Here is a 23,695-nt window from a genome sequence, read left to right as displayed (position 1 = left end):
AGGACAATATTTGGTCGAGATACAACTATTTGAAAATCTGGAATCTGAGGGTGCAGAAAAATCTAAATATTGAGAAAATCGCCTTTAAAGTTGTCCAAATAAAGTTTTTAGCAATGCATATTACTAATCAAAAATTAAGTTTTGATATATTTACGGTAGGACATTTACAAAATATCTTCGTGGAACATGATCTTTACTTAATATCCTAATGATTTTTGGCATAAAAGAAAAAACCCGTGCAACTTGGTTTTGTGGTCCAGGGTCATATTATGCCAGGCCAGAATATCAGGAATAACGTGATGGCGTTTAAGAATCAGTGTATTCGTGGAAATTTTGATGTGTTTAAATTCTCTGAATAATATAATATTGCACACCCAAACCACGCCCCCTTTCTGCTTAATTCCGCACTTACAGCCAATCAGCGTCTGTCTTAGTTGACTCGCCCAATCAGAGCTCAGCCAGACGACAACACGGCGCATTTTCTTCCACCACTAGTATGTGATGTTGATGTGACGCAACAACGATCAGCTGGTTTTGTTTTGCTTCATTCTCTTTGCTCCGCTTGAAGTCGTAAATGTACAAAAAACTCGTGTTTTAATTAATTAATGAGAGGCGGAAGAACAGTCGAAGCGTTGGAGTGTAACGTTATTCGTCTTCCACTTTTTTCGGACTATCCAGTTTTTCCTCAGTAGGTCTCCGCTTTGCCACTATCTTTCCGAGCGGTCCAGCCGATCCCAGGCCTCCGATCCAGGGCGGAGGGAGGGAAGGAGGTCGTTGGGAATCGGGATGGAGACCGGAGATATTGGGCCGGGGCTGTGTTGCGCCTCCTTCAACCAGGACTCCACGTAAGCGCCGCACATCTGCAGACCAGTCTTGCATCTTCTGCCGAGGCGGATATTTCTAAGATGCTATTAACCGCGATAGTAGTAACCTACTAGAGGGAATGTCACCTCTGCTTAAAGGATTGTCCGCAGTTTATTGTCTATTTTGATTATTACATATCCATAAAAAGCTAATCACTATGTTATAACGGTGTTTTGCATGATGAGGCGTTGTTTCAGTGCTGTTTTTTCAATGTTTGTACATTGTTTTTTTAGGCAGAAGTGCTTTAAATGGGATAAACTAACACACAAAACACTACAAAATCCCCTCATATTATTTATAGAGTGGATATGAATCTTATTACAAATTTACACTGCAAAGGTGGCTCATAAGCACTTCTGAAGTGGCATTTAGTTGTCTTTACACAGACTGTTTAATGCTGCTCAGAGGTGGCGTCAATTAGTGCTGTCAAACGATTAATCGTGATTAATCGCATCGTCCGCAGTTTATTGTCTATTTTGATTATTACATATCCATAAAAAGCTAATCACTATGTTATAACGGTGTTTTGCATGATGAGGCGTTGTTTCAGTGCTGTTTTTTCAATGTTTGTACATTGTTTTTTTAGGCAGAAGTGCTTTAAATGGGATAAACTAACACACAAAACACTACAAAATCCCCTCATATTATTTATAGAGTGGATATGAATCTTATTACAAATTTACACTGCAAAGGTGGCTCATAAGCACTTCTGAAGTGGCATTTAGTTGTCTTTACACAGACTGTTTAATGCTGCTCAGAGGTGGCGTCAATTAGTGCTGTCAAACGATTAATCGTGATTAATCGCATCCAAAATAAAAGTTTTTGTTTACATAATATACTGTATGTGTGTGTGTACTGTGTAAATTTGTTATGCATATATAAATACACAAACATGCATGTATTTTTAAAAATATTGACATGAATATATACATTTATATTCATATATAATTTATATTATACAGCACAGTTTGACAGCACTAGAAATTACAACTGTATATTTTGGTATTAGGGGCTGAGGTGGGTCTAAACAGGCATAATTTATGCTCCGTTGTGTCTTTACTCTGTATTTTGAGCAGGTATATAGCTTGGCTGTGTAAAGACACCTTTATCCTTAATTTTTATAGAGGAGAAATGTTTGAGTTGCCTTTTTACTCACAAGTAGAGCTGAATTTGCATGATTGTGTGATCTTGTTGATCAGTCCACAGTCTCCTGACAAGGTGACCCACTTGTGTCCTCTTTTCTAGCGGTTGATCACACTGGTTTCTTGTCTTAAAAAGTCAAGCACAGCAAATTCAACACAAAACATGATACTGAAAGTCAGGTGATCTGACATATTGCTTATTTGAGATTGACGTCAGCTGTGTCTCTTGGGGCAAAACACATTTGAAAAATCAGAATCTTGTTATTTTATATACAGGGTGTTAGTCACAGCGGTAATTACCAGCACATGTCAGACACAGTCATTGAAGTCCTGCTCTAAACACAAGGTTTTGTTTTGGGTTTCAGCAGTGTGGTCACTGGTCAGTGATGGTGGGGAGACATACTTATGTTCTCCAATAAAAGCAGGAAAGGACATGCTAAGCACAGGATCTGACATGAACAGCTTTGTCTAGAGGAATGAGGAGCCTGCGAAACAGATGTGGGCCTTATTTCCTTAACAAAATAGATCCATGCAACAGACCTAAACTATTCTGTTTACATAAAAGCCAAATAATTACAATCAACCTTTGTTGAGGTTAACACAAAATGTTTCTACCTTGCGTCAGGACCTGTGTTGTATTAGGATTTTAAAGAAACTTTGCTTGCTACTTAAATATTAGGCAGTAGTGTCTGTGTTAGCCAATTATATAATATAAGCTGCATATGCACAAGTGAACTAGATACAGAACTGTGGATGCACGTATTTAACAGAGTTGATACAATATCAGATCTTATTGTTTTTGCAGGTCTTTGGCTGTGGGCACAAAAACTGGATACAGGCTGTTCTCTGTGACCTCAGTGGACAAACTGGACTGCATTCATGAGAGCAGTGAGACATTCTCCCATTCTTTTTTTAGTTTAAATATGATATAATGGGCATGTATGGTTGTCTACCAAACTACCATGCAATAGGTGGAACCAACACGTGCCATATAATATAGTCATCATCATAGGGTGTAGCCACTTTCTTACAAGTCACTTACCAAATAAACTGAAAATGCCATCTCATTTCCTTTGTATTGTGTTGAGAAAGAAATGAAAAGAAATTTGACTTTGGAGTCATTTTATATAAAGAGTTGTCTCTCAAAACATGTATGTGATCTGTGGTTGTGCTGTCAGTAACTGTGCTGTGATAAACTCGCCCTAGAGGTCATAAAGTTGTCCTGTCTGTTTTAATGGAGTCAAAATAGCCTGCTGATTCATTTTACCTGGTGGCAACACCCTTATGTGTTTGAGATTGTATCTGCAGTCCACAACAAAGTCATTCAAAGATTTCTGGCTGGTAAAACGCTGAAGACAGAGGAACAGCCTGTTTTGCTAATGTATGCAATATAAAAGGTATGCTTGGAAAGTCATAGGGTTAAAATATGGTAATGGTAAATAAAGAGTCTGAATAAAAAAAATAATAAAAAAACATTTTGAAGTTAGAAAAAAAAAATAAAAAATGACCACAGCCTCAACCTCGACAACCTGTATGTTTCTATTTCTTCAAAAATAATATTTACACTCATTATTAAAGGTACATAATGACTTCAGTAAATTTACACAATGATAATTTGCATGACAGATAATGACAGAATTTTTGTGGATGTTGCTACCTCTTTAAATGTTGCTTTTATCTCCATTTCTGTTATCTGATGGAGTTTGGATTCCTTTCCACGGTCACTTTTGACTTGCTTACTTGGGGTTTAAAAGACACAGCAGCAACATTATGGATTTGACTGCACTGACACTATCAGATGAGAACAAAACTTGAACTGAATTGAGCTGGATAATGACAGTGTTATCTTTACAGCCGAATCAGATTAGTTTCATAATAGATGGATTTTGCAACACTGACACTGTTATTAAACTGAATTGAATTAAAATGAAACAGTCTTGAGCTGAAGATTGACACTATTGACTTTGCCAGAATTACATATAGTCAAATTAATTGTTTTATAATTTATGAACTTTACACATTCGCTTAACTGAATCAACACTAAACTGATTCGAGCTAAATAATGAGACTATTGTCTTGTAAGAGCTGCTTTACAGCAGAATTAGTCTCATATTAAAAGACGTTTGCATACGTTTATTAGTATTTGCATTATTTTCCTGTTACTTACTGTGAAGCTGCTTTGAAGCGATCTGTATTGTGGAAAGCACTATATAAATCAAGCTGACTAGGAAAACTTAAAACTTAAAATGACCACAAAGTGCTTGTACATCAGCTACATGTGTTTGTATGTGGCTTGTTTACTGTATGTTGTCCTTTTCTCTGCTCCCCTTTAGCAGAAACTCCAGACGTGTATATCGTGGAAAGGCTTTTCTCCAGCAGCCTGGTTGTGGTGGTGAGTGAGTCCATGCCACGTCGCATGAATGTCTACCACTTCAAAAAGGGCACAGAGATCTGCAACTACAGCTACTCGAACAACATTCTTGCAGTGCGTCTAAACAGACAGGTAAACACAACACAGCAAAACACCTGCCAATTATCAATTATACAGCTCCTGGATGAGATGAATGTTTGTCTCTGCTCTTTAATAGTTTAGCTTAAAAATGTGGAAATGAGCATGTTTGGTTTGTAAGCGAAGGTTTCGTTTGTTTTTGTGTGTTTTTCGTGGCAGAGACTGGTTGTCTGTCTGGAGGAATCCATTTATATCCACAATATAAAAGACATGAAACTCCTGAAGACCCTTCTTAACACACCATCCAACCCATCAGGTAAGAAAACGGAAAAATCTAGAATTATAATTTATAAATCGATTTCAATATTAAAATATTAATCTGTACGCTGTGTTTATGTGTGGCCACCCATGTGTTTCTGTAGGTCTCTGTGCTCTCTCCATCAACCATTCCAACTCTTTCCTGGCATATCCAGGAAGTGACACCATCGGAGAAATTATTGTCTATGATGCCAACAATCTGGTAAAAATATTTGAACCAGTTTTGCTGCTCATTTTGGCAGTTTCTTTTGGTTCAGTTAGTTGCTATACATGAGACAAATGCCTAATCTTTAGTCCTGATGCACCATATGAATCTTTTTCTTTGTTGTGTGTTTGTCTCTTCTTCTACTCAGAGCACTGTGACTATGATTCCAGCTCATGACAGTCCACTGGCCGCCATCACCTTCAGTGCTTCCGGCACCAAACTGGCCAGTGCTTCTGAAAGGGTAAAGAGCCACTGTTTATATAGAAGCACAGCCAAGTGACCCTCACAAAACTGGTCAAGAACATGTCTGGGTCATGTTTCACCCTAAATCCAAAGGAAAGAAACTGTGGCTTTGTTTTTGTTTTTTTTAATTCAGATTATTTTAAGCACATCCCAAACTGCCATTACCATAATGCAAAAAAAAAATTAAAAATCTAATTTTCAATTCTGTTATACAAAAAAGAAATAGTACGTAAATTGCAACGTTTTTTTAATGGTAGTATTTGTTATAGGACTTTTATGCTGATTTAAATACAAAGAAAATGATTTTATTATAATATTTTGTTATAATTATAATAATTGTTTATTTTACTTTTTTTAAAATATACTGTAGTAAAACTGCTCTAGAACAGTGGCTCTCAACCTTTTTGACTCCAAGGCCCCTCAATGTCCACAATTTTTTTTTTAAAGGGCCATGACCTCTCCAGTTGTTCTTGATTTATTGGATAAGAATTAAGGTTAAGGATTTTTAAAAATATTTTTTACTCAAAATTTCTACCCAATAAAATATTTTAAAGCTTGGAATAATAATATAAAATATCATAAAATATATAAACATGCCCATGGAGTTGTAGGATTTTATTAATATACATGTCTTATCCAGGTCTAGAAATCACACTTTTAAAATGAAGCTACCTCATAAATCAAAATTTTTCTAAAAATTGTTAAAATAAAAAAAAAGGATGAATTAAAATATGAAATCAAATGAACATATCCAGACATACAACAAGGCTGGGAATTTGTGGCAAAAGTGCTGAATTAGTGCCTAAAACAGGCTTCAGTATTCTTTAGGCAAAATATAATTTTAATACAATAATATATTTTTTGGGTGAAATGCAACACTGATGTTTTTTTTTTTTGATCCGTCCACTTCTTTTCTGCTTTTTTAGGGCACAGTGATTCGAGTCTTCTCCATTCCAGAGGGACTGCGCTTGTTTGAGTTCCGGCGCGGGATGAAAAGGTAAGGTGATGATGATTCAAAGCTCACAGTGACCCATGAAGGTACTTTGATCATACAGAAGGAGAAAATGAGAGTTGGAGGCATTTGTGTGAACTGTGGTATGTTTGAGTCTTTTTTTTCTTCACATTTTTGACCTTTTGTGTGTCTGTGTCACCAAAGGTATGTCAACATCAGCTCCCTTTCCTTCAGCCCGGATGCTCAGTTCCTCTGTGCCTCAAGCAATACAGAGACGTTGCACATTTTCAAGCTTAAACAGCACAGCCCAAGGTACTGAAAATGCTCTTTGCTATCACTCTGTTTAATAAACAACTGAACGAATGAGTCGGAACGTCTGCGTTTACTGACAAATCTTAACTTTGTCAGTGTTTGTGTTTGTGTCTCTCTCGCAGTGGGGAGGAGGACGCTCCCTCTTGGTCAGCATATGTAGGTAAGATGTTCACAGCAGCCAGTAGCTACCTCCCAGCACAGGTGTCAGGCATGATGAGTCAAGACCGAGCCTTTGCCACCGTCCGGCTCCAGATGGCGGGTCAGAAGAATGTCTGTACCCTGGCAACGTGAGTCCTGCACTCATTACACAGCAATCTACAAAGTTTAACCTTGTATTTACTGAGAACAAAAAACCTCATTCAAGAGTTTCACCTGACCAATCAGAATCCAGAAGCTTCCACGTTTGCTTGTGGCCTCCTCTGATGGGCAGCTATTCATCTATAACATTGATCCTCAAGATGGGGGTGAATGCACACTGGTGCAGAAGCACAGGTGAGTCATCACTCTTTTTTAACTGGAAAAAGAGTCTGGACAAGTTCAAAGATTGAATCTTGTTAAAAAAATTATTTAGAGTTGATCACTGATTCGTTCACTTATTTATTTTTTATTTTATTGCATTTTACTTCTGTATGCCAGTGGGTGGCGACTAGTGTCTGTATTTTTGTGTGTTAAGAGTGAGTCAACCAGACTCTTAAAGGAACACGCCACTATTTTTGAAAATAGGCTCATTTTCCAACTCCCCTAGAGTTAAACAGTTGAGTTTTACCGTTTTCACTTTTAGTTGTAGCTTAGCATAGATCATTGAATCTGATTAGACCGTTAGGAAAATCACAACTTTTCATTTTCCGTCGGTCTTAGTACACGATGTAACTACAGAAGAGTCAAGTTTTAAATAGGAAAAATATAGAAACTCTTTGGTCATTTTTGAGTGAGATGCTAACGGTTTAATCAGATTCAATGATCTATGCTAATCTGCAGCTAAAAGTGCTACCGCCAGACCCGGAGATTGGCTGAATTGATTCGAAAACGGTAAAACTCAACTGTTTAACTCTAGGGGAGTTGGAATATGAGCCTATTTTCAAAAATAGTGGAGTGTTCCTTTAAGTAATTAATTGAAAAGTATGACCAAAGCAATTTGTAAGTGAAAATTCTTTCATTATTTACTCACCCTCAAGTTATTCCAAACCTGTCTGAGTTTCTTATTTTTCTGTTGAACTCAAAAGAAGATATTTTGAAGATTATGGGTAAGCAAAGAGTTGATGGTCCCCACTGACTTCCATAGTATAGAACAAAATACTATGGAAGTCAATGGAGATTTCTTTTTAAATATCTTCTTTTGTGTTCAACAGAAGAAATACATTTATACAGGGTTTAAACAACTTGAGGGTGAGTAAATGATGACAGAAGTTTCATTTTTGGGTGAACTATCCCTTTAAATAAAGTGTAAATATTAGATGAAAAACATGAAATACTAAAACAAAACTTGCTTTGTCAACTAAAAGTATTAAAATTAGTCAAACTAAATCTATATTAAAGATAAATTAACACTAAACAGAAATATAAAAACGAATTAAAAGCTAATAAAATAGACAAAAGCAAATAAAATGACTTAAACTAAAATGAAACTAAGAAATGTTGCCTTTGCAACTAACTAGAGGTGAAATATTAAAAGTACTAAAACTAAATCAGAAATAAAAATAAAGCTAAATATAAATATTAAAAAATAAAAATGACAAAATCATCTAAAAAATTAAATCAAATTAAATTAAAATCAAAACTGAAAATATAAAAATAAACGCTTTTTCAAAATATGAAGTATATAAATAATACTATAATTTTGAAATGTAAAATGTGTATATATATTTACATTTTATATATATATATATATATATATATACATATACGTATATACACACATACAATCTATAATTTTTCTCCCTTCATTTTTCTCCAGGCCTAAATAATATTTCTAGTAATTACGCAATTTAACTGGTTTATGGTCATCAGTAATTTTTGCACATTTGTGTATCTTCTGCCCCTTTTCCGTTATTGCTGTGAATAAGATTGTCTCAGATGTCACATGAGCGAACGACATGTCCACTCTCATTCAGTCACTGACTCATCATGAATGAGATGACCCAGTTCATTCAGCTCATTCATGAACAAGAGGTCTCCTTGTGGTAGATAGCAACTTATTTTTTAAGGACATTAGTTTCATAATTCACTTTGGACTATGACTGTGTGCAATTGATAATGTAGAACACAACATAAATGTCTATTTCAGTAGTATAGGCACATACCTTATTTTGCTAAAAACTCACCAATATCGCCTTTAACCCCCAGGTTGTTTGGATCAAATAAGGATTGGGAGGAGACTGAGAAATGCGAACTCACGGAGCCACCGCAAGCATGCCAGTCCTATGCTGCCACTGTGGCCATCCCCACCTCTGGACCCGTTACAGCCACTCTCACAGGTACCACCGCACACTCAAACACACATCGTTTTACATGTGAACTCTTTTTCATGATCGCCCAACTGTGTTCGTCTCAGGCTACTCAGAGGATGGGGGAGCTAAGAAGGGTGAGGTGATTCCCGAGCACGAGTTTGCAGCAGGGCCTGTGTGTCTGGACGACGAAACTGAATTTCCTCCCGTGAGCATTCGCTAACCTCTCCACGTCTAAGCGGCAGTGGTGCATTCCAGTGTATGGGCTTGTCTTGTCCCTCTGTCCACAAGCACTCAAACGAAGTGTGATTTATTATCTTTAACCAAACCAACACCAGCCTGTTCAGGTCTGATGACAGAAAGCAGTTCATAATAATGCATTTTATCAAATGTTGCTGTTTAATCACATCAGAAGATGAATGTGTTGTCTATTACACAACATAAAAGACAAATATCACTCCAAACATTACTCCTTTGATGTATGAAATAATGAAGTATGTATTTCAGTGGTATTATTATGTATTTAGACTGAAATAATGCTACATTCATGTAAGTTCTGGGTGAATACAGTCAAAGTGGGTGTTCACTGCTGTGTGTGTGTGTGTGCACTTTGGATGGGATAAATGCAGAGCACTAATTCTGAGTATGGGTCACCACACTTGGCCACATGTCACGTCACTTAAAGCTTAATCATTATTACTAAAAATCAGAAGTTCATATAACTAGTATGTGATAACATACACTACTATCAAAAGTTTGGGGGAAGTAAAATGTTTTTTTTTAAGATATTTATATTTTTATTCAGCAAGGATGCATTAAGTTGTGGCAGTAAAGACATTTGTAATGTTACAAATACAAATATTTTTATGTCAAATAAATCTTATGAATAGTTCTTGAACTATTCATCAAAGAATTCTGAAAAAAATATGAAACAGCACAACTGTTAATAAGATAATTATAAGAAATGTTTCCTGAGCATCAAATCAGTATATTAGAATGATTTCTGAAGGATCATGTGACTCTGAAGACTGGAGTAATGATGCTGAAAATTCAGCTTTGCCATCACAGGAATAAATTACATTTTTAAATGTATTCAAATAGAAAAGTAATTTTAAACTGTTATAATATTTCACAATATTACTGTTTTACACGTATAAATAAATAAATGCAGCCTTGGTGAGAATAAGATACTTTTTTCAAAAGCATTAAAAATCTGTATATGTAGCCAATTGGATTATATTTAACGGCAATGAAAAATCATTAAAAAGTGTTCCACATGATCTGTATTCATCTTAGATGTTGAAATACATTTTCTGACACTAAACCTGCTGTTGCTGTTGTAGTCTAATGATGCTTCTGATCTTATATACATGGGCATGAGCACAAGTTAGATGACTCATTTGTTTGTTTGTGCACAGACAGGACAATGAACAATGCATTAAATCCACCTACGTTTTTTGTCTTTCATATTCTGTTTGGCCTTCTTGATGCAGTAAATGCTGGGTTCATTCATCACCATTGCTACATAAGATAACCATGTAACTATGAGAGCTCTTTTTCTGTTTTAGTCTAAATGGCATGATCTCAAACACATTTTTGTCTATGCACACACACACACACACACACAACATACAGGAGTATTTCAGCTTAAACATGCTGCATCTCTCATGCTACATCTGAACAAATCTTAATGGATTAATCACATTTTAACAATGAAAGAAACATTTTACAATGCAAAAGATCTCAAGATCAAGAGGAGAAACTAGAAATGATGCTTTATATTGATGCAGTGCTCACTTAACTCCACATGGTGGAGCACTTATTGTTGTCCTACAGGCCTTGTTAACAATTACACTGCCTAACTTGTTTTGATAGAGCTGATGTGATAGTTCTTCAGATAGTTTTAGATGCTTAAAGGGATAGTTTTTGCTGAAAACCTCTGTCCATCCGAACAGATTTGGAGAAATTTTGCATTATATTACTAGTTCACCAATAGATTCTCTGCAGTGAATGGGTGCCGTCAGAATAAGTGTCCAAACAGGTGATAAAAACACCACAATAATCCACAAGGCTCCAGTCCATCACTTAATGTCTTATGATGCAAAAAACGCTGTGTTTGTAAGAAATAAATCCATCATTAAGGTTTTAACATTAAACTGTTGCTTCTGGCCAAAATAGTCCATAATCCATAATAATGGTTCCTCCAGTGAAAAAGTCCATCTCTTATTGTCCTCTCACATCAAAATCCACCAACATATTTGCTTAGAACTGTTTTCACTTGTTGATCTGTGCATATTTCTCTCCTGATTCAGATGAAACGACTTTTTCATTGGAGAATGTTACAGAACATTGCACAATAATATTCACAATATTACGACCAGAGGACTCTGTAGCAGTTGAAAGTTAAAAACATCTTGATGGATTAGTTTATTACAAACACGCAGGTGTTCACGTCATAAGACATTAATTGAAGGACTGGAGTCATTATTGTGATGCTTTTATCAGCTGTTTGGACTCTCATTGTGACGGCACCCATTCACTGCAGAGGATCCATTGGTGATCAAGTGATGTAAAGCTAAGTATCTCAAAATCTGTTCTGATGAAGAAACAAACTCATCTACATCTTGGATGGCCTGAGGGTGAGTAAACTCTCAGCAACTTTTCAGTTTTGGGTGAACAACTATTCCTTTAAATGGAGGAGCTCAGGACTCTGATGTCAGAAGGATTTGATCATTTATAGGATGTCAGTTTGGACTAACATACTCAGATGCCATTGCTATTGCGTTTATATACCTTCCAAGTGTCATTGTGGTGTATTAAAATGTCATTATGGCTAACTGATATGTGTCGGACATGTTCTCAGCTAGCTCCTGTTGAGATCTGTATCTGTCTATAACACACCCATGGCCGAGGGAACAATAAAGCTCTGTTCTGGTTTCCGGTAGATAAAGTGGTGCCGTGACGGATCTGGGCGAGGCAAGGGGAGACGACCGTGAGAGGGTAGAGAACAGGTGGAGGCTGCAACTGTCACAGGAGGATCCTCAGTGCATGAGCAAGGACAAACAAATAAAAATGAAAACTAACTTCAGGGTGCTAAATTATTAAAGGAACGGTTGAACTGCTAATATCTTAAATTGAGTTGATCAGGGATTTGGGTCGTTGTCACTCAGACCCCTGAAGGGTGTGTTATAAATGAGGTGCATGAGGACTCTGATGTCAGAAGGATTTGATCATTTATAGGATGTCAGTTTGGACTAACATACTCAGATGCCATTGCTATTGCGTTTATATACCTTCCAAGTGTCATTGTGGTGTATTAAAATGTCATTATGGCTAACTGATATGTGTCGGACATGTTCTCAGCTAGCTCCTGTTGAGATCTGTATCTGTCTATAACACACCCATGGCCGAGGGAACAATAAAGCTCTGTTCTGGTTTCCGGTAGATAAAGTGGTGCCGTGACGGATCTGGGCGAGGCAAGGGGAGACGACCGTGAGAGGGTAGAGAACAGGTGGAGGCTGCAACTGTCACAGGAGGATCCTCAGTGCATGAGCAAGGACAAACAAATAAAAATGAAAACTAACTTCAGGGTGCTAAATTATTAAAGGAACGGTTGAACTGCTAATATCTTAAATTGAGTTGATCAGGGATTTGGGTCGTTGTCACTCAGACCCCTGAAGGGTGTGTTATAAATGAGGTGCATGACTGAAATATAACCACATATTGTTCTAGTTACGTAACACATTGTATTAATTCAGTCGTAATACTGTAGCATTTTATTCTTTTAATTTATAGCACCATCATATTGAATCATAAGAGCAGAGGAATTACTTTTTTATATATGTGTTTTGCTGTATTGATACTTAATATGTTTACATGTTACCATCCTGAATACTAATACAACGGGATGTTTTGTATGTATGTGCCTATGATATTACTTGTAAGAGTGCAAAGTATTTTGCTGGATTGCTCAAGACCAAAAGATAAAAAAAAAAAAATTATGTAGGAAATCTATTAGGAATGAAATTATGCAAAACACCTCCTGTCTCCTGTAGTCTTTTCTTCATCGGATTAGAATAGACACTTTCAATCAAAGGTTTTTTTTTTTTACCACTTGTATTCAGCAAGGATGCTTTAATTTGATCAAAAATGACAGTAAAGACTGTCATTAATAATGTTACAAAAAAGATTTATATTTCAAATAAATGCTGTTTTTGGACTTTCTATTCATCAAAGTATCCTGAAAAACATATCACTGTTTCCACAAAAAAATAAAAAATTAAGCAGCACAACATTTTAAAAATGAGAAATGTTTCTTGAGCAGCAAATCAGCATAAATACAATGATTTCTGAAGGATCATGTGACACTGAAGACTGGAGTAATGATGCTGAAAATTCAGCTTTGTATCACAGGAATAAATTACATAGAAATGTACTACTACATAGTTGTTTAAAATTGTAATAATAATAATAATATGAAATGCAATACTATTTTATTATATTACTGTACGCCTTGGTGAGCAAAAGAGAATACTGTCAAAATGTTTTATAATTATATCTTATGATATATTATAATTCAATTAGCATGTTATTCGTGACTTTATCAGCTTGTTTTGTCTTGAGTTGTCAGACAAATCAGAGTAATCAACACTCAACCTGATCAAATCTAATGAAATTGGAGAAATACTAAGGACACCATGAACATTTCTGTCATTTAGGTCAGATTTGTGCCATAGGTCACATTAGATAATCTATCTAATAGTTGATTTTAATTTAATAATGTTTTGTCTTCAGTACCCACATTTTACATGGTCAGGCCCATGGTCATCTTTCATATCAATACACATGAAGTCTATGCAGTGTGAGTCTGCCATGTAGAATCCTCTATTTTACAGTATCCAAAATATATATATATATATATGTGTGTGTGTGTGTGTGTGTGTGTGTATGGTCAATAGCATACTATAAAATTATATAGGATATGTGGCTTGTACAAATATGAGATAATTAAGACCGGATTATTCCCCTGATGACAGAACGTGAACAAGATAACCTTTTTTTGTATATTATATTTATTGTGGTATTTTTGAATTTTTAGACCCATAAACAGTACAATCACAAGACAGGACAAACACAACTACACAAACGAAGGGAAAAAACAAACAAACAAAAAAACTCCAATTAAATTCAGTTTAGCAGATAACCACATCACCAAGTAAAGGCAAAGGGGTTCAAAGCAACTTTTTACACAATATGACATACAATATTATTAGTCACTGCTAAAAATTCACTTTTTGCCAGTTTAGTGAGTAACCAGAGAGTTTACCAAATGTTTCTAACAGATTTAGTAATGGAGGTATAGACTGTTCTGGGTTGCGAAGATATAAAATAATATCATCTGCGTAGAGAGAAATATGATGATTAATTCGGCCTATATTTGGGGGCAATATTAAAGGATTCTTTTTAATGGCAAGGGCAAGAGGTTCAATTGCAACTGCAAAAAGCAAAGGCAAAAGAGGACAGCCCTGACGGGTGCCTCTATATAGTCGGAATTGAGATGACCTATTAAAGTTAGTGAGAACCGAAGCCCTAGGATGGGCATATAACATCCTCACCCAAGAGGCAAATGTATCACCCATGTTAAATTCTCTAATCACCGCTAAAATATAGTCACACTCAATTTGGTCAAACGCCTTTTCTGCATCCAAGGCAAGTATTGCAATTCTGGTTTTAGAATCAAATCTGATTATTTGCCGCAGAAAGTCCACATATGCATCACCGAAGAAATAGAGCTCACGACTCCAGGAAATACCATACACGTGTTTCCTCATCTCGGCGCACGACTCACGGACACACAAACAGGGCCAGTTTGGAGAGACATAAAAAAAAACACGGAAAACGCTCTGATTGGTTGAACTCCTCATCTTTTTCTGTTGCTTGTTTACTGCGCGTGGACAGGTCACCGGGTTTTTGCGTAGTTTAGAGTGACAAATCGTACCAGCGTACTTTAAGGTCAAAATGCGTACCCGCTACGCAAAATGCGTACAGGTTGGCAGGTCTGTCATTGTGAGCAGCACATACAGCAGTGTTGCACTGTGACCTTGTTTGTTAGGGTCTGAGGCTACACAGTGCTATAATAATTTAACCAGACATTGTAAGTCAGCATATAATGATCATATGCACTCTTGTTATGGTGAACTCTAGTGTGGAACAGCATATTTTGATGATGATAATTAATCCTGCTAAGGTTTCTATGAAAAACAGTCTTAGGAAAATACATAGAAATTGCAACATAAGCACAAATATTTGGAGCCTCAAGTGGTTCATTTACTTACTACATTCTACTTGACTGTTTCTCAAACAGGAGTTAAGAAAACTTGACTTGATCTAATGCCAAACGGTCCGTATAAAATATCTGAGTGGCCTATGCCATAAATTTGTTTATTTTGACATATGTTTCCATAAAGAGCAAGCCAGGATTTTGTAAAATTCAATTCCAAAGCCATCTGGGCCAGGTGCCTTACCACTAGGGAAAGGCTTGATAGCGTCTATTATCTCCTCTACTGTTATATCTGCATTCAAAGCGGCCTGCTCTGTACACCCCAACGTTGGAAGCTGAGAAATTAATTTTTTTTTCATGTGAACATGAGCACTGTAGTGCTGTGAAGAGTCAGTTGTGCTACACTGATCATTGTTTGTTTTGAAAGGCAAAAGAACATGTTGAGCTTTGGGCATTATCCAGTCAAAACAACTTTGTTGATCCCACAGAGCTTTGTGTTTGACTTCTGAGGTCATTTCCACGGGAGATTTCATGTATTATTCTCTGCCCTTGCTGTATATGCTAATTCTTGTCAAAGGATATTAAAGCTACTAATGATATCCAATAAGATTCACATTCATGAGTTTAAATGCATTTTATTCACAGTCTGAAATAATCCATGCTTCTCTCACAGAAATGAGCAATAAATCACTCTATTCAAAGTCAACAATGCAGCTTCATGCTCAACAACATATGCAGCAAAGCAGTATGTAAAATATAATTAGCCGACAATAATACGGCCCCTTAAATATACTGTTATGTTTCATTTCAATTAAGAAACATATGATAGTGGTTTTGGCATAGACACAAATGCCTGTGATACATCTTCTGGAAGTTACTGAAATGATAATCATAACACTTAAACAGACCACATTGTTCATGTCCCTGAACTTTTCATCTCTCAAAAAAAAAAAAAAACTAAAGCAGTATAAAAAAACAAAACAACAATGTTTCTTAAGTTAATAGGTTAAAAGGTGTTATTAAAGGCGGGCTGACAGTTCTTCATGACATCTTCATGAGGCAGCTCGTGCTGGAGGCAGAACTGGAATAAACCTGTTTTACCTGGCAGAGCTCGCGCCACTGCAGTGAGCCTCACAAGATGTTTCACGTTGCTGTGTACAAAATGACTTATTCAATAACTAAACTATTTATGAAATACGTGTATTTCCACAGAACACAGAAGGCTAGTGATGTCGCGGTTAAATAACACAGTGCTGTGACATATTGACTCCTCAGATAATCTCCAGCAGGTCTTGTTAGGATATGAAGAGCTTATTTGCGAAAACAGATAACTCCGTTTTTATTCATTTTAATAAATCATATTTTTTGATTTCATATATTGGAAAATGAATGTCTTCCGGTCACTTTGACGCTCTCGCCGCCGGCGGTGTGAACGCACAGTTACAAGATGTTTCACATTGCTGTGTACAAAATGACTTATTCAATAACTAAACTATTTATGAAATACGTGTATTTCCACAGAACACAGAAGGCTAGTGATGTCGCGGTTAAATAACACAGTGCTGTGACATATTGACTCCTCAGATAATCTCCAGCAGGTCTTGTTAGGATATGAAGAGCTTATTTGCGAAAACAGATAACTCCGTTTTTATTCATTTTAATAAATCATATTTTTTGATTTCATATATTGTATTGTGTTATCATGTTTTTATTGTGTTAGTTAGCTGTATTTTTTTTAGTTATTATTTAATCAAAACAACCCAACTGCAGTTTGATTGGTAATAATTGGAATGCAGGATAAAAAAAAACATGATTTACCTGTTTCTGCAAACGTGTTCTTCGTGTTTTTTCTGTGTAAACCTGTTTTTATACAGTCTATGGTGTAAACACAGACAGCTGAGATTTGAGCTCAGTTCCCAGCGCGCGCATGCAGACCGGCTCGAGCCGGTATAAAAGCTGCCAAGCTTCAGTAAGAGGAAACAGAGACAGAGCTGGCACATAGTACTTGATCTAGTTATAATTTCAGTGTTTATAAATTGTTAATGAAGTCAAACATAAGCTAGAAACGATATATTTGAGCAGGGTGATTACGTGATAACGTTAGCTCTCGCGCTTTTTGTTTTCTTTCAATACCCCGAGCTTTCCTCAGTTTCTTCAACCTTTCGGTAAGTTAAAACGATTTATACCCAAACTATACTGTATTTGTGGCGCACGTGACTGCCACGTTTATCTAGTGAAGACATAGGCATTAAGATGTCATTTAAAAATTTTTTAATACGTAAAAAAAATTACGGGGTATGTGATTCACTTTTTGAAGTAATCTGAGTGTTTTCACAGACAGTAATGCGAGTCGCCTGATAAATTTACTAATTGCGACTTATTATACCGCTTATGATATGATAGTCAGCTAGGTCATTTTTCGAGTTATAACAGTGCCTATACTTGTGTCTTGATAGTTAACAGTCCACATCTTTAGAAGTTTATTAGTGTATATAGACACTACTATCTTATACATTAAAATATACATTAATATGTATACAACTATATATATATATATATATACATACATATACATATACATGAAGAGTTCAGATGCAAAAGTGCCGTCTTTTGCATCTTCTTAATTTTCTGCTAAAATGAGCATTTTTCTCAGGCTTCTTCCTATGTGTAGGTTCAGTAATTTCAGTGTAATGGCAATAAATAGGTTCTTTTTATTGCCATTAAAGTGAAATAACTAAACGTAAACATAGGAGCCTGAGAAAATTTCAGACGGCACTTTTGCATCTGAATCTGGACTCTTCATATATACATACATACATATACTGTATATATGTATATATACACACACACACACATATATATATATATATATGTATATGTATGTATGTATGAAAGTGTTGCTTGGCTCTGGCACTCCCATTTTTCTCTAATATCCTAACAGTGGTTACATAACAAATGTTTTATGCAAACTGAGTTTTAGCACCTTGAAAGGTAAAATAATCCAGCAGACAGAGCCGATTAAAGACATGAGCGGCTTGCAAACACAGCCCACTGTTGAGTTGACAAGGGCACACCATCAAAGCCGGTGTGGAAATTACATCATACCTAAAACGGTCTGTACTGTAACTTTGCTTACATTTACAGAAACGCCGGTGTGCATCATGACAGGAATAATGTCTGCCCTGAAGGGCTGCACGAGCCCCAATGTGTACGATGAGGTGCCAGACGGAGGCTGGGGTTGGCTGGTGGCTGCCGCCTTCTTCTTCGTGGAGGTTTTCACCTATGGCATCATCAAGATTTTTGGGATCTTCCTCCAGGACCTCATGACAGACTTCAATGAAACCAACAGCAGAGTGTCTTGGGTCGTCTCCATCTGTGTCTTTGTCATGGCCTTCACAGGTAATTCAGTCTAGACGTTTAAAGATACAATAGGATAGTACTAGGTGTACCTCACAGTGTTTACACAATACAAATGGTGTTTACACAAGAGAAAATACTGTATGATATTGCAGAAAGATTTAAGAATGTTGTCTGGTGAATGTTTTTGTGGGTTACTTCACTTTTGCACACCTAAATCAATTTTTAATTACTGGCTTTTGCTTTTACTATCATAGAGGCATCTGTACAAGCCACTGTATACCATTTTTAAAGTTTGTTCCATAATTATCAATGCAGGTTTTAATCTACAGAGACCACAACTTCAAAGCTACACCAAACACACAACTCGGTTTTAGTTCAGGGAAGTTGAGGGGAAAAATAGGTCATTATAAAAAGACCGGGCATATCCCAAAAGGCGGGGCGGGTTTAAAGTATAAAATTAAGAAACAAGCTGTGTCATCAGATCTGTCATTTCCATGTAATTCTCTCAAGCCTCAAGGGGATAGTTGACCTATAAAAGTGATATTTTTGCCATCATTTTCTCACCCTCATGTCATTTCAAAAGAGGATATTTTGAGAAATGTCTCTTTTGGTCCATTCAGTCAAAGTCAATGGACACCAAAACTGTTTGGTTACCAACTTTCTTCAAAATATCTTCTTTTTAATGTTTCACAAATGAAATAATGGTGAGAGATGGGTCAACTATCCCTTTAAATTATTCACAAAAAGATACTGAGTTCCTTCAGTGTGAACCTGTCAAACTGATTATGTCTCCCAAGCTCATCTTTTCACATTGACATTTGTGCTGAGAGCAAGCAATGCCCATTTAGTGCATGTGCTAATTAAATTGTGCTGTGTAAGGACTGCTGGCTGTTGGAGATTCACTCACTTTGCCCAGTGACAAAGCAGCCCCACCATTACATGACTCAATGGATGGATTCACATTTTTCCAGCTGAGAGGGCTTCAAAGGATCATTCTTGTTCAAACAGCGGCAGTCATTCAAATGGCTCAGATAGAAAGTGACTAGGCTGGCCAAGCAAAACTTGCTAGTGATACTGTCTTCATGCCTTTGCTGCAAAAATGAAACCACCATTAATAGATAGTTTAGGACAGTTGTGAGAAGGAAGTGCATAGATTCACTGTGTTTGTAATTGAATTTGAGCTGTAAAACTGCAACTATGTCACAGCTGTTCCGTGTCTGAGTGTTATTGTAAGTGTTTATGTTTGGCACCTTCTTTCCCACAGCTCCTCTTTCCACGGTGATGAGTAACCGCTTTGGCTATCGGCCTGTCGTCATGCTCGGTGGACTCCTGATCAGCCTGGGTACAATTACAACAGCCCTTACCAACTCCATCATTGAGATGTACATTACCATGGGAATCGTTGCAGGTAAATCCAGCTCGAGTGTGAGTTTATATTTGTGATACATGTTTTGTCCCGTATTGTCATATAACAAAAACATGTTAGGTAAATGACTGCTGAATTTATTCAGTACTTGCTTTTTTTGTTGCAAGTGCAGTGCGTAACTGAAAACATTTTTCCTCAGGGTGGTGTGGCATGATATTGTGAAAACTGATTAATATTTAATTTTTATATTAAAGAAGGAACAGATTTTCTATACATAGCATTTGCAAAGTAACACTCTTCCTTTTTGTTTAAAACTGTTAGTTAGCTCTTAGAATCTGGTTAAAGTTCTATTTCAAATAAATGTTGTTCTCTCTATTCATCAAAGAATCCTGAAAAATGCACACAAAACTATTAAGCAGCTCAGCTGTTTTCAACATTGATAAAAATAATTGTTTGTTGAGCAGCAAATCAGTATATTAGAATGATTTCTGAAGGACCATGTGACACTGAAGACTGGAGTAATGATGCTGAAAATTCAGCTTTGCATCACATTAATAAATTACATTTTAAAATGTATTCAAATAGAAAATTATTATTATTATTTTAATAAATATTGCTTTTACAGTATTTTTGATCAAATAAATGCAGCCTTGGTGAGCATAAGAGACTTCTTTCAAAAACCGTTATAAATCTTACCAAGCTCAAACTTATGAAGGGTAGAATATTTTCTGTCATATAAATAATAGTCATGGATTCTGTCATTACCCATATTTATTTTATTTTTTGTTTCATTACTTTATGATTAATTATTTTTCCTTAGTAAACATGATGTTCTCTTCTATTCACTTACTTTTTTTAAAGACAGAGAGGGAATTCAAGCAGTGCTGTGACTGGTGTATGACTTGTCAGCATCAATGAACCTGATTCTTGACAGCTTTAGTAACACACACCCTTATATATAACAGGATGAACATATCATAGTGGTTTTGGGTGGAGTGTTTTCATGTGTTGACATACAGTTGCGGGATTCAAACACATTATCCAAAAGTGAACTTGGCTTATTTTAAACTTCCTTTAAAGAAAGCTATATCTCATAATGCACATTCTAAATACCTTAATATAACACAATATGTTTGAAGATTTAATTTTTATTGAATAATTTATTCACACTCAAGCCGTCCAATCCACATATGGAGAATCCCTTTTTCATTTATTGTTAAAAAACTGATTTAAAAAAATATATATAAATACTTTCAATTGCTCAATTTTGAATGGACACTCAATGTGACCACATGCTCATTTTGTTTTTCAGATTTCTCAAAAGATGCACTGCTAGCTTTCCCCAAATATCAAAACACTCCCTCCCCACCATCATTAGTTGATCCTAACCTCGCCGATCTTTGTTTCTCCTTGTCTCTTTTTTGTCTCTTTTAAATACAGTTTTCTTTCAGCCCTCTGTCCAGTTTGTGCTACGGAAGAGAGCGGCCTGGTTCTTGATGTGCTCTGAGCCCGGCCCCTCAGACTGACCTGAGCCCCTTGTGTTGAAGGGACCAGTGGCTGTCATCTCCCTCTTTGCTGTTTATTTACAGGCCTGGGTTACTGCCTTACCTTCCTGCCTACAGTTACTATCTTGTCGCAGTACTTCAGCAAGCGCCGTTCCCTTGTCACATCCATAGCCTCCACCGGAGAATGCTTCTCCCTGCTAGCACTTGCGCCAGGTATGATCGCCAAAGCGGTGCAACATACTCATCTGGTTGGTTCACGCAAAATGGAAATTGCGTCATTTTCTCACCCTCATGTCATTCATTCAAAACATACTTTGATAAATATTCCATCTGCTTTTATCCAAAACTGTATTTGACTCCATTGACTTTCATTGAAACAAAAACACTGGGACATTTAAAAAAAAAAATCTTCTTTTGAGCTCCACATATTAAAGACAGTCATACAGGATTGAAACAACATGAGGATAAGCAAATTATGATATATTATTAATTTGTGGGTGAACTAGCCCTTTAAATGCACAGGCAGACTTGTTTTGAATGTTATATATTAGCTAATCATGTACATAACATGATAAAAGTCTATTTGGAAGTCAAATATATTTGCATAGACATAAAAGACTATTCAAAGGAAGCCTAATGTTTTTCAGACATGTTGAAAAACTGGTCTTTCTGTAATTCATTTCATTTGAATTCACATTGCAGCTATGAATGCGCTGAAGGAGCAGATCGGCTGGCGTAACTGCTTGGTCGTGATTGGGGTTATGCAGGCCTCAATTATTGTCTGTGGGGCTCTGCTAAAGCCAATAGTCATCAAACCCAAACCCGCCGCCCCAGAGGGTTCCACATCCCCCCTTAAAGAACCTGAATCCAAATATGACCTGGAGAATGAATTCACACAGACCTCTTTTGGCTCTGTGGACTCAGGGGTCCAGTCTGTCACCTCTTCCCAGATCAACCTGTCTGAGGGCCAGGAATCTACAGAACAGGAGAAAAAAGCACTTAAGGAAAAGGAGGAAGAAGAAAACGAGCCACCAGTGCTGCCCGAGTCCCCACTCAAAAAGGAACTAGAAGACTCAAGCATCTCTAGGCCCAAGTTGTTGGACTTCTCCGTGCTCAGAGACGCCAGCTTCAACTGCTATGCACTGTTTGGCCTGTTCGCCACTCTGGGCTTCTTCGCTCCTCAGCTCTACGTCATTGAGCTGAGCATAAGCCGAGGAGTGTCACGTGACCGCGCCACCTACATGCTCTCGGCCATGGCCGTGGCTGAGATTCTAGGTCGTCTGTCCATGGGTTGGGTGCTCAATCGCAGGCCCATCCGCAAAATCTACATTCTGCTGATTTGCACGGTGCTGCTGTGTCCGGTGCTGGTCGTCTTCACCTTTGTCACCGAGTTCTGGGGGCTCATGTCCTGCTCCTGTTTCTATGGCTTCCTGCTGGGCACCGTGGCCTCCAGTCACATCCCAATGCTGGCTGAAGATGACGTGATTGGCGTTCAGAGAATGTCATCGGCTGTTGGCGTCTATGTCTGTATCCAGAGCTTTGCAGGACTGGTCGGTCCACCTTTAGGAGGTAAAAGCAGCCTCTGTAAACTAACCTGGTTACAAACCACTCTGAACACCTTAGCAAACGCACAGTGATCTGGCAACCGGCTAGAACAGGGTTTTTTTAAAGACTGTGAAGGACCCCTTTACTAAAATACAAAAGCAGCTATATATTTTAATGCAAAAAAAGCCATTTATATTGTGTGAAAGAAATAAAAAAAAAACAAATCCCACAAAGAAATATTATTAAATTACATTTTATGTATACAATTCACATTATTAAATGAAAATACAAATAATTGAATTAATATAAAAATTTTCACATTGTCATCGTGCTAATGTAAAAAGCCACTTGTTGAAATATGAATAGCTATTGATCAGGAATATATTTACTTTTTATTGTGATGGCAGCATATGATATTAAAGCCAAAATGAAAATTTGATGTTTATCTGCTTACCCCCAGGGCATCCAAGATGTAGGTGACTTTGTTTCTTCAGTAGAACACAAATTATGATTTTTAAGTTCAGCCGTTGCAGTCTGTCAGTCTTATAATGCATGGCAATGGTAACAAAATCTATGAGAGTAAAAAAAACATGCACAGACAAATCAAAATTAAACCCTGCGGCTCGTGACGACACACTGATGTCCTAAGACACGAAACGATCATTTTTTACCTCTAATACACCACTATGTCCAACTGTCTTTGAGCGCGC

At 36.8% G+C, this 23,695-nt stretch overlaps 2 protein-coding genes across 5 annotated transcripts in view; both read left to right on the top strand.

The window, feature by feature from the left end:
• The first annotated feature begins 517 nt into the window (after nucleotides 1-517).
• LOC107721503 (WD repeat domain phosphoinositide-interacting protein 1-like) lies at nucleotides 518-11,997 on the top strand. Of its 3 annotated transcripts, XM_016529554.1 has the most exons (14): nucleotides 518-845; nucleotides 2,812-2,894; nucleotides 4,340-4,509; nucleotides 4,675-4,771; nucleotides 4,878-4,975; nucleotides 5,127-5,219; nucleotides 6,148-6,218; nucleotides 6,378-6,485; nucleotides 6,608-6,772; nucleotides 6,870-6,977; nucleotides 8,829-8,959; nucleotides 9,037-9,137; nucleotides 10,423-10,467; nucleotides 11,875-11,997. In XM_016529554.1, exons 1-13 carry the CDS (start codon nucleotides 787-789, stop codon nucleotides 10,423-10,425), a joined length of 1,287 nt encoding a protein of 428 aa, XP_016385040.1. In that variant the 5' UTR covers nucleotides 518-786; the 3' UTR covers nucleotides 10,426-10,467; nucleotides 11,875-11,997. The 3 variants fall into 3 exon arrangements, with proteins under 3 accessions (XP_016385040.1, XP_016385039.1, XP_016385038.1); XM_016529553.1 differs by lacking the exon at nucleotides 10,423-10,467 and having other exon boundaries at nucleotides 4,343-4,509; XM_016529552.1 differs by lacking the exon at nucleotides 10,423-10,467.
• A 5,170-nt stretch (nucleotides 11,998-17,167) lies between these two features.
• LOC107721502 (monocarboxylate transporter 7-like) overlaps nucleotides 17,168-23,695 on the top strand; it is an 8,921-nt gene continuing 2,393 nt past the window's right edge. Inside the window, exons 1-5 of one of the 2 annotated variants that reach the window (XM_016529551.1) lie at nucleotides 17,168-17,374; nucleotides 18,354-18,608; nucleotides 19,834-19,977; nucleotides 21,525-21,653; nucleotides 22,143-23,009. In XM_016529551.1, coding sequence (XP_016385037.1) covers nucleotides 18,371-18,608; nucleotides 19,834-19,977; nucleotides 21,525-21,653; nucleotides 22,143-23,009 — 1,378 coding nt within the window. In that variant the 5' untranslated portion in view covers nucleotides 17,168-17,374; nucleotides 18,354-18,370. Of the gene's footprint in view, nucleotides 17,379-18,353; nucleotides 18,609-19,833; nucleotides 19,978-21,524; nucleotides 21,654-22,142; nucleotides 23,010-23,695 lie in introns of both variants that reach the window. The other variant, XM_016529550.1, reaches the window with a different exon arrangement.

This window comes from Sinocyclocheilus rhinocerous, unplaced genomic scaffold (assembly GCF_001515625.1).
Source record: "Sinocyclocheilus rhinocerous isolate Xijiao unplaced genomic scaffold, SAMN03320098_v1.1 scaffold481, whole genome shotgun sequence".
Lineage (NCBI taxonomy): Eukaryota > Metazoa > Chordata > Actinopteri > Cypriniformes > Cyprinidae > Sinocyclocheilus > Sinocyclocheilus rhinocerous.
Note: the sequence above shows the minus strand (reverse complement) of the source record. Positions and strands in the feature narration are given on the sequence as shown.

Coding starts and splice junctions, on each gene's coding strand:
- LOC107721503 (XM_016529552.1), top strand. CDS start 787: ATGGAGACCGGAGATATTGGGCCGGGGCTGTGTTGCGCCTCCTTCAAC. Junction 2,895..4,339: donor GGACTGCATTCATGAGAGCA/GTGAGACATTCT, acceptor GCTCCCCTTTAG/CAGAAACTCCAGACGTGTAT. Junction 6,219..6,377: donor TTCCGGCGCGGGATGAAAAG/GTAAGGTGATGA, acceptor GTGTCACCAAAG/GTATGTCAACATCAGCTCCC.